General features: G+C 34.9%; 1 protein-coding gene across 5 annotated transcripts in view; it reads left to right on the top strand.

The window, feature by feature from the left end:
- LOC149795994 (uncharacterized) overlaps positions 1-11,879 on the top strand; it is a 202,870-nt gene that overhangs the window by 167,267 nt on the left and 23,724 nt on the right. For all 5 annotated transcript variants that reach the window (XR_016422472.1, XR_016422473.1, XR_016422471.1 and 2 more), the window contains 3 exons: positions 1,914-2,031; positions 6,669-6,929; positions 11,697-11,798. Coding sequence is in view for 2 of the 5 variants with exons in the window: in XM_089965910.1 (XP_089822036.1) it covers positions 1,914-2,031; positions 6,669-6,929; positions 11,697-11,798 (481 nt within the window). In the remaining 3 variants the exon portion in view is untranslated. The remainder of the gene's footprint in view (positions 1-1,913; positions 2,032-6,668; positions 6,930-11,696; positions 11,799-11,879) is intronic.

The raw sequence follows: 11,879 nt of genomic DNA on the forward strand, positions 1-11,879 counted from the left end.
CCTATTACACTGGTAGGATCACATCCTGCTCCACAACTCCTGTCATTCTGGGATGCAAAATAGTCGCAACTAGGCACATCTGACTTGTGACCATTGATAATTTTTTCCTCAGTTTGCTACTGTCCAAAAGAAAGGTCTAAATCGGTATCCACCTTGCCAGTAATATTACCTGGTGTACAGAAGAATAGCCTGAATCAGAGTCCTCCCACTCTGTCATACTACTTTGTATGAACAGTAACAGTCTAAATCTGTGTTATTCATGTCGGTGATATTGCTTGATGTACAAAGGAACTATCTGAATCAAAGTCCACCCTGCATATGATATCCATGTATGAGGTTCTTCATGATTCTTATTTATCATAATAATGAAATAGTAAAAAACATGTACTACCATAAGTAGACCCCTGAAAGATGTAGTTGTTTCTAGGAAAAGCCCCTTCTAGTCCTTTATTCTAGTGTTTATCTGTCAGGATAGGCCATATTTTGCCACAACTTTAATGCAGTGTTTACCTATTGGAATAAGCCCTATTTTGCCAGTTTTTATCTTTCAGAATTGGCCATACTTTGACAGTGTTTATCTATCAGAATAGTTCATACTTTGACAGTGTTTATCTATCAGAAAGTCATACTTTGACAGTTTATTGATCAGAAAGTCATACTTTGACAGAGTTTATTGATCAGAAAGTCATACTTTAACAGTGTTTATCTATCAGAATATACTTTGACAGAAGCTGTGGAGGCAAGATATATTTCATCTTTGTTTGTCAGTCTCTTCAGACATTCTGTCACACCGACAATATGGTTTTGCATAACTTTGAAAAATCCCTTAAGTTAATGATTTTCCCTGAAAGGACTTGTATTTGTCAAAAAACACTCATTGAATTTCCTAAAAGTTTCTTGAATTTTTCATAGGTAATATAAGACATTTAAACTGAATTTAGTATATCACTTTTTTAATTCAGAAGTTTTGTCATTGACATATTTTGGAAAATTAATTAATGAATTCATAGAACAATGTATAGAACAAGATATAGAACAAGATAAAAGTAGATTAGATGGCATTGGTAGGTTTTGTCATGTGATAATTTTAGAATATGATACATTGTGTCTACATGACCTGAAGTCCATAAAACTTAGTTAATAATTTTGCCCACCATGGCTTTCACAAGATAGAAATTATTACAGCTTTTTATGGCCACCACAGTATTGGTAGGGGCATATAGTTTTACCCTTGTTCATCCATCGGATCAGCTGCCATCTGCAAGGCAGATTAATTGTCATGGTTTGTCTGTCTGCAAGGCACATTGTTTGCCATGGTTTGATGGTTTGTCTGTCTGCAAGGCACATTGCTTGCCTTAGTTTGTCTGTCTGCAAGGCACAATACTTGCCATGGTTTGTCTGTCTGCAAGGCACATTGCTTGCTATAGTTTGTCTGCAAGACACATTGCTTGCCATGGTTTGTCTGTCTGCAAGGCAGATTAATTTCCATGGTTTGTCTGTCTGCAAGGCACATTGTTTGCCATGGATTGTCTGTCTGCAAGGCACATTGCTTGCCATAGTTTGTCTGTCTGCAAGGCACAATACTTGCCATGGTTTGTCTGTCTGCAAGGCACATTGCTTGCCATAGCTTGTCTGCAAGACACATTGCTTGCCATGGTTTGTCTGTCTGCAAGGCAGATTGTTTGCCATGGGTTGTCTGTTTGCAAGGCACACTGCATCAGTTACCTTGGTTCTTAATGACTGACTTCCATTGATGTGCTGCCAAACAAAACAAAACCATCTTCCATCTGTCCATCACAGGGGTGTCAGATCATTTCACTTACTATGGAGGGGCATAGATGTTGTATGAACATATTTTGTATTTCGTGAGCATTCTTTTAAGATCTGTCACTTCTTCATTTTACATTGTTTAGGTGGAGATGGTGTATTCACTGCTGTCCATGCTGGGGACCCATGATAAGGATGACATGAGTAGAACACTGTTGGCCATGTCTAATTCTCAGGATAGCTGTATTGCCATGAGGCAGTCAGGTAATGCTCACACGAGTACTCAGTACTCCAGTCAGATTAGTCTGCAGCAGAATCATTTACAAGTAGTCCATACTCCAGTCTGATTAGTATGCATCATAATCATTTATGAGCACTTAGTACTCCAGTGATATTAGTGTGTAGCATAATAATTTATGAGAGCTCAGTACTCAAGTCAGATTAGTGTGCAGCATAATCCTTTATGGGTACTCAGTATTCCATTGAGACTAGTTTAGTATGTAGCATAATCATTTATGAACACTTAGTACTCAAATGAGATTAGATTAGTATGTAGCATAATCATTTGAGAGATCAGTACTCGTCATATTTGTGTGCAGCATAATCATTTATGAGTACTCAGTACTCCAGTCAGATTAGTGTGCACCATATTCATTTGAGTACTCATTAATCCAATTAGATCAGTATATAGCATAATCAATTATGACTACTCAGTACTCAGTCAGATAAGTTTAATATGCAACATAATCATTTATGAGCACTCTGTACTCTCTGAAGATAAATGTACTGTCATAATTTAAGTATATATACACAGTTGCTAAACATCATACTAGCAGCTGACTTAAAATACTGCTGCCTATGTCACTGTCTCAATATAGCAATGCCTATGTCGCTGTCTCAATATAGCAGTGCCTATGTCGCTGTCTCAACATAGCAATGCCTGTGTCACTGTCTCTGTAACAAGATAACCGGGTGGGATATTTCGGATTAACAACAGAACACGTAATGACGACACATATATATGATTTAATGTGGCGATTTATATGAGTAGTGGATTATGAAGATGTGTGTGTATTTATAATCCAAATATTGGATCTATTTAACATAAAAACGCACAGTTTCAAAGATGGAAAAAATATACAAATAAATTTAGTTCAGTAACCCTAAAATACAGGATAAATGATTTCACAAATGATTCAATAATGGAAAGATGAATATAGTTCACTCAAATAGTAAACAATGTAAGCGTTTACACATAGTAAAAAAAATGTATTCGCTCAGGTAGCGAAATTATGTCACTAAACAAGAACGGATATACAATCTATCCTTCCAGTCCTGAATAATGCACTGGGTCTTACTAACCCAAAATTAGCATACAGCTAAAAATACATGTGTGGAGATGCACTCCGTCACCCGTGCACCTTATCCGCTCCACAGCTCCTCTGAATCAATTTCACAACCAATATAGACTCCGGACCCTCGGAATACTATGATCACTTGAAACATTAGACCCTCCGGACACTTGAAATATTAGACCCTCCGGAAACCCCTGGTCCTTTGACGGCTCTACATCTGGGTCACCTTAGTCCCTCTGGACACTCCGGACGCTAGACATTAGACGCTCCGGCACCTTAAACGCTCCGGACACACGGACGTTTCTACCCTCTGACAACACCGGACACCCCGGATATTCCTACCATCAAAACACTCACTCACTCAGCTGAAAATATACCCGATACAGTGTACTAAACTTGATACAGACATAACGTAAGGACGTTATACATGGTAAGTTAAAAAGATTATATTATAATGGCAATTACAAAACAGAGGTTCAATAGTAAACCTAACCCTGCTTGATAAGACAATAGTAAACAATCCTTTTAAAAAATGTAGCTTTACATTACCAATATAAGTCCTGCACTACGTCGCAACAAGAATAAAAAATGCACGCATTATGGTATGTAAAGAAAACTATAACAAACATGCAAAGGCAAATATGGTAATACACTAGTTATCACTTAAAACCCAAAACATTACCTACCCCTACAGCTGGAGTTGTGCGAATCCTTTTAGCAGGCCGCTTGCTGACAAAACCATTAGTATTGTAAAGGTCCTTTACATGTAGTAACGTATTTATACCTTTAGAATTTTCATTATTCTTTATCAAAGGCACCTTGCACGTGTGGCACAGGACGAATCGTACTCACGATTTCGAAATACATAGACCATATTATAATCACCCTCGGGTATCGTTGTACAGAGAAAAAGAAACGAAACCCGAGTACATGTATTTAATTAACAACATTTACACCATTCTGTGACAGTCTCAATATAGCAATATTTCTAAAAGGTAAAGGGAGACTCTGCTATAGCACACTTTGTTAAGAATTTGGGTTAAATGGTTATAACATGGTTCATATATTTTTACAACCTGTTTACTAAATTCTCCTAAATGAATATTCGCTGAAAAGCTCTATATATGTAAGTAAATGACATTGATTTCTTAAGCTGACAAATGTTAACTGAATTTGTTTTTAACCAAGAACAATACCGCCGATAATTCTTATTTTGTTTGTATTAAATGCATTGTGTACATTGTTCAATCCAGGCAGTAGTCCAAGAATGCCTTTGCAGTCATCTTGCACATACACTCATGCACTGAACAATGCCATCATCACCAAAATTGATAATTAATTTGCATACCTAATAAGTAATCACACACACACACACACACACCAAATTTTCATCTCTTTAGCTATCAGACTTATTAGCCATATGAATTTTAGTAGCCTTTTCAAATATTGGATTGCCAAGCCAAAATAATTTTGTTGTCATGCCCAAATAATTTTGTTCCATGCCCAAATAATTTTTTTGTCATAGACATTCAGAAGAGATATCAGTTGAATGCAGTACTAATGTTAGAAAAAGACAAAATTTGAACATTTTAGATGCTAGAAGTCAAAAAGTTAACATTTTATATGCTAGAATACAAAAAGTAAACATTTTAGATGCTAGAATACAAAAAGTAAACATTTTAGATGCTAGAGACAAAATGTGAATATTTTAGATGCTAGAAGATGACAAAATGTGAACATTTTAGATGCTAGAAGAGATGTGAGCATTTTAGATGCTAGAAGACAAAATGTGAATTTTTTAGATGCTAGAAGATGACAGAATGTGAACATTTTGGATGCTAGAAGATGACAAAAAGTGAACATTTCAGATGCTAGAAAATGACAAAAAGTGAACATTTTAGATGTTACAAGATTTAAAAAAGGTCAATGTTTTATATGTTACAAGATGACAAAAGTGAACAATTTAGATGTTAATTTTTAGTTGAGGCAAATTAAAGAGGAATTATAAAACAAACATAATGTTATTTTTTAGGTATACCTAGATTTGTTTGACAGATCTTTCAGCAGTCATCTGTTTCAACCTATTACCAGCTATCTGGAAATTCTTTCTGTGTCATCATCCCTACCTCTGTCCCAACATTCATTTCTGTGACATCATCCCTCCCTCTTCCCAACATTCATTTCTGTGACATCATCCCTCCCTCTGTCCCAACATTCATTTCTGTGACATCATCCCTCCCTCTGTCCCAACATTCAGTTCTGTGACATCATCCCTCCCTCTGTCCCAACATTCAGTTCTGTGACATCATCCCTCCCTCTGTTCCAACATTCAGTTCTGTGACATCATCCCTCCCTCCGTCCCAACATTCAGTTCTGTGACATATCCCTTCCTCTGTCCCAACATTAATTTCTGTGACATCATCCCTCCCTCTGTCCCAACATTCATTTCTGCACAATAAGTCCTCTGATTACTTTTGTATTTCAGTTAAACTTGGTATTCTGCTTGATACTCTTGAGATGTTGGCTGAGTTGGCTTGATGCTCTTGAAATGTTGGCTGAGTTGGCTTGATACTCTTGAGATGTTGGCTGAGTTGGCTTGATACTCTTGAAATGTTGGCTGAGTTGGCTTGATACTCTTGAGATGTCGGCTGAGTTGGCTTGATACTCTTGAAATGTTGGCTGAGTTGGCTTGATACTCTTGAAATGTTGGCTGAGTTGGCTTGATACTCTTGAGATGTTGGCCGAGTTGGCTTGATACTCTTGAGATGTTGGCTGAGTTGGCTTGATACTCTTGAGATGTTGGCTGAATTTGATTGCTAGCAGTCAGTAAAAGCCCCTGATTTTCAGACTCACATTCTTTGTTTCCACACAGTAACTGAATTTCATTGGATTTCAATTACATGTGATTATGAGACATTGACTCATTTGTTGTCAGCATTAAGCAAAAGTACAGGGCACCTACTTTTGCTTCCGACCAACAACTCCTTTTATTGGTGCATTTCAGTCCAATTTGGTGTTCAGTATGGTATGTATAAGACCTTGACTGAGTCTGATTATAAACAGATTTGATTTACAGTTGGTGTTCATTTACATAATCAGAAACATTATCTCATTGGTGCTGTTTTGCTGACAATAAACAACAAGAGGGCATTTTACGTACGTACGTACAAACATACATACATACATATATATATACATACATATATATATACATATTGCAAATTTGGAATATTCAAGAACAAAGCTGGACAGTATTGTACATACAGAAATTAGGCACACATATACGATTAGAGTTAATCCACTGTAAGCAGTCATATCTCAAGACAGATCAAGTAAGAGCAAATAACAGCATTTACACAAAATGTTTATGAGAACAATACAAAAGAATGAGAGATAACTATGACATCATTTAACGGCGTAAATGCCATGAATGTCTGACCCACCCATGTTTGTTTCCGCACAGTAACTCCTTAATTCTGGAGACTATTATGATTTAAAGTATTTCAGTGACAAAAAATAAAGAACAATTGTATTTTTATTTGCTAGGTTGCCTCCCATTGCTGATCCAGTTGCTGCATGGCTCTGACAAGGATTCTTCGTTGCTTGGCAATACAAGGGGAAGTAAAGCTGCCCGAGCTCGTGCAGCAGCTGCTCTGCACAATATTGTACACTCCCACCCTGATGACAAGCGGGGTCGCAGAGAAGCCAGGGTACTACGGCTTTTGGAGCAGATACGAGCTCATTGTGACCAGCTGAGAGATTCATCCTCAGATGAAGAAGATGAGAGTAGGAACAATTCCAGATCAGGTAGAAATTCAGTGTTGCGTTGTTGAGCTTGTTATTTAGGTTTCACATTAACATTTTCAGAATATTTTCTAAATTGATCAGATATTTGAAATTTCATGTAAACCATTGTCTTGTAAGATAAATTTTAAAAATTCCAGTTGGTGATTAAATAGTGTTTATTATATTTAATAAGTGTTAGAATATTTATTATTGGTTTATTATAAGGTACATAACAAAGAATGAATGTTTAAACATTTATGATTTGTCCTGCATGTATAACATGACATACAGAACATGTTAAAATCTTTCTGATTTGCCCTGCACAAGTTACATGAACATGATTAAATGTTACAGTTATATTGATTGGTCAGTCATAAGTTGCATAACAATAATAAATATAAGATTCTTTCTGATTTGTCCATAATAAGTCGCTTGACAAAAAATAAAATCTAGAATCTTCATTATTGACCCTTTATAAGTTAACAACACAAAGAATCAATGTTGTAAACTTTCTGATAGGTCCTTCATAAGTTTCATGACGAGAATAAATGTTAGAATCTCTCTGATAGGTCTTTCATAAGTCACATGACAAAAGAATGTTGGAATCTTTCTGATTGGGGAGCACTCACCAATTATCATGTACTTTTGAGAGAGTGATGTATGTAAGGTGAAGTTGTTTCCATTTGAAACATGCCCAGTTGAGAGAATGTTGGCATAACTCTTTGCTGCTTTGATGTAATGTGGCTGACATTTCTTTGGATATTGTACTTATGGAAATTGTACATGATCTAAGCACATTGCTAACTACAATGACTACTCCCTTGTGCTAAAAAATTCACCTGAATTAGTCTAAAGTACACCATCTTTAGCACCTGTTAAAATAGGGAAAATGAAATTTGCCCAACTATACATTACCATCTTATGAAAGTGCAGTGGATGAATTACCAAATATATAAAATATAAAAAAACTTATTGGCTCTTTTTTTTACAATTTACCTCAGCAGTTCAGGAAGTGAAAATGACCAAGTGGAGCTAGCAGCTTTTTGAAAGATGCACATCTGTAGAAAGGCCAAGCTGTGTACTCTATAACACATATTACACCGATCAATCATACATCATATTATAAAGGGAATATAAATTTCTATGAACACCATCTAAGATATACAAGGTCTTTTTAAATAGCCAGTATAACCAGTGAGGAAACCTGGGGAAATTCTTTTTCTTTAAAATTCTAACCTATGCAAAATATGAAACTGTAGAACACCACCTTGGTCCTTTAATATAAACCATTTATTTTGTAAGGGAAATAATTAAATGTTATCCTTACATGCAAACAAGCACTGTTATCATATTTCTTTCATCTTACTTTCAAAACAGTTGTATCTATGTCACATCTGTATCATTATCTACATTTATATCTCATCTTACTCAGTATCTGCACCTATATCATGTCTATATCACATCTACATCTCAGCTATACAAGTATTGTTTGTATGAGGGCAGTCATTCTTCTGTGAAATGTAGCGTGTCAGGTTTTTATGTCTGTGTATTCCAGTACTTTTCAATAATTTGCTAAAATTCCTATATATTCCTTTATATGGAAATTGTATTTGGTCAGACTTTAAATTAGCAAAAATACCAGATAACGTAATTTCATTTTAAGAAGTTGCTCTTTTTTAATTTGTGTTTTTATACATGAATTATATGGAGCAATTGAAGTCAACTAAAACCGTCTTTTATTGCTTCTATAATAACATTTCAGCTTCCTCAATTTTTTTTATTGATTTCAATCTTGCCTGAGTGCTGGCATTGATGCTGGCTATGCAGTCATAACATACTGGTAGTGTTGTCTTGTAGATTGTAGGCTTCGTTGTCAGCACTTTACATTTTTACTGACAAGCTAATGTCAGTAGAACCTATTTAGAAGGTATTGGCCCAAGCATATCCTGAATTATCCCCCTTTAGTTATTGTTTGGAGGACAATAATTGCAACGGTTAACATATACGTAGCAAATTATTCCACTTGAAGGTACTGACCATATAATTTTCAGTGGCAGGTCACTGATTTTCTTTTCAGCTTTTATAATTCATTTGCTTTTATCTCAAAATATTTTGTATGTGATATCATGTATAATAGATAGGGTGGGGTTTCGGCTATGAACCAGGGCAATAATTTGTTTGAATTAGCTATTTCAGAGCTGAATTTTGATGCCAAATACAAATGTAGTATACCGTGATGTGTATCATGATATATTCGGAAACTTTTGGTATCCTACTTCAAGTTTATACGACTAAAATACAAAAACCTGTTGAACATGCAGTTGAAATATAATATTTCTTTAACTGTCACAATCATTGGGTACATGGGGAAAACTCTTATTGTTTTTGCTTAGTTGCTTTGTCCAAGATCTGCATTCAGGATCCTCTTTCATAAATTGTAAATCTAGTATAGGAAACAGTTTTATTTTTTTCACCCTGCCTTATAGGTAGCTTGACAAGAATCACCTTGGTATCCCACCAGCCCCTGGCAGGATGTGCAAATTATAGTGATATATTGTTAACATTCAGTCGAACAGAAAATATGCAGTCATCTCCATAAACGTCCTATTTTAGAATTCCTGTATTTTTCATAGATTTTTGGAAACAAATTCTATATTTCTATGTTTGTAACATCAAAATTGGCTGGATAACCTGGAAATAGAAGTCAGAACATCCAGGCACGGGAAACAAAGTCACAGGGATTTGTTTGGTGTAAGATAACAGTACCATGTTTGAGAAACAAACATCCATGAGTCATTACTATCTGGCAGTCCACCTTACCAATGGGCAATAATTGTATATCATCAACAGCACTTAATAAACCATTCTTAATGATGAAGTCGTATAACTTTTTGATTAATGGAACACATTTAATTGATATTATTGTGCATTTATTACGGTATGGTCACCCATGCTCAGGGTTCCAGTACTACCATAAAGTCAGGAAAAAGTTGGAAGGGATAATATTTTTTTTCCTGACATGTAAAAACTCTTTCATTCTGCCGATATTCATCATAGTCAGGGGAAACAATAGTAATTTTTCATCTGGATCACTTGATCACAATTTTTAAAAAATCTAGTTGTAATTGAATTGATCTTGAGTTAAATTTATTGAGTTGTTAGTGGAATGTTTGGAGCTTTCAGATCTCTTCTGTCAGTTGAGATACAATTACTCTATGGATCATTTGGGTGCTTGCCAAAAACATGTCCAAGCATCATTTTCAGGCAAAACTTTTATATGCATGTAGTTCGTATAGTCAGTCAAATCACCCAGGCATCTGATGGGTCAAATAGACTAGTTACTGTATAGTTAGGTCTATATTGTTACCATCTTTACATAGAAGGCATGAAGGCCAGTCAAGGATTACATTGTGTGAGCATGTCTGACAGATATAACCTTCGTATGTGTAAGAGCAAAATAATAATGCTTGTCTTGTTAACAAGAATTTATTTTGATAAATCATGACTTATTATTTGATAGTTTCCACTTTAACATATTGTTAAATATTATCAAGAGAAACCATGGCCACCCCCAACTTGTATTTGTAGAGAATTTTGCTATCAGACCTTGGTAAACACATAGCAATCTACCAGCTACTGGAGCAATTTTCAATGTAGAATCCCGTGCACTTGATTTAATTTGACAGTGGGTGCATTTAGTGTAATTCACAGTTGGATTACATTGAACGTCGATGTTATGGCACCATCCAGACAGAAGTGAATTATGTATTTTAAAAGTTTAAATCCTTTTTTTCTTTCTTCAAAAGGTACATAGGTTTTAAGGTCTTTTTGTCAGAATTTAAAATTACCCTTTCTAGATAAAAACTTGATGCTAAGCTATGCATTTAAGTAAAGTTTTCATTTTTAATCTGTTCATTTAAATGAGTTAAATGCAGATTTACATAAATTTTAATAGTCAACTTGAGATTCATCATGTGGTTTAAGTAAATGGTCATATGCCTAATTCTGATCTTAGGGGAGAGTTTCATAATTTTTGTATTTAAAAATGGGTGTTTTTTTAAGCCAAAATGTTTTTTTTATCCAGTCAGTAAGGATCATAAATGAAGGGTAAAAAATTCAATTTAATCCTGAGGAAAAAATGAAGTTCATTTTTGTTTTAAACAGTATACTAATCATGCAGTCCATGTGATGGTAGAAACTAATAGGTAGCCTAGCGGACAGATACCCTTCTATTTTTTAATTTTACTATATCTGCAGTATTCAGTTTAAAGTCCAGTCAGCAGAAATCAGGGCTGACTGAACACTCTTTACAATTCACAAGACTTGAAAGCTGTTGTATGATCAAGATGTAAAAAGATTATATTAGAAAAATTGCTATTCAGAGAATGTTGAAAAGTATGTAATACTAAAAAGAAATGTGGGAAAAATTAATTTCTTTTTAAAGTTAAACTTTCTGAAGAAAAAAACAAATAGCTTCCAAGAGGGGTGATCATCTGGGAAACACTAAAATCATATAAGTAATTTGAACCTTTATTCTACTCTTATATCCAATATTTTGCTGTATCTTAATATGACCAAAATAATTTTTAATTGGAGTTAGTTACATTTAAATTAACTAGAATTTCAACTGTAGTAAGTTGAATTACAAGGAATGTAATTATTTATTTTAACCTTATTTAAAACCAACTTAAGAGTTTGGTAATATCTTCTACAAATGGATAATATGCTTCTTAATTAGCACATGAGAAAAAGAAAAATTATGAATCAATTTTGATTTACTTTCTACAGGGTCCAGGTCTGGAGATATGGACCATCATCCCGGCCCAGCAATTGCAACGTTGATGAAGCTGTCATTTGATGAGGAGCACAGACATGCAATATGTACTCTAGGTTAGTAGTCTCACTCATTCAATATAATTTTACGGTTTTCACTTTCGACCAATATGGTAACATGGTATATGACAGAAGATG

The sequence above is a fragment of the Sinohyriopsis cumingii genome, chromosome 7 (assembly GCF_028554795.1).
Source record: "Sinohyriopsis cumingii isolate HCF-2022 chromosome 7, ASM2855479v2, whole genome shotgun sequence".
Lineage (NCBI taxonomy): Eukaryota > Metazoa > Mollusca > Bivalvia > Unionida > Unionidae > Sinohyriopsis > Sinohyriopsis cumingii.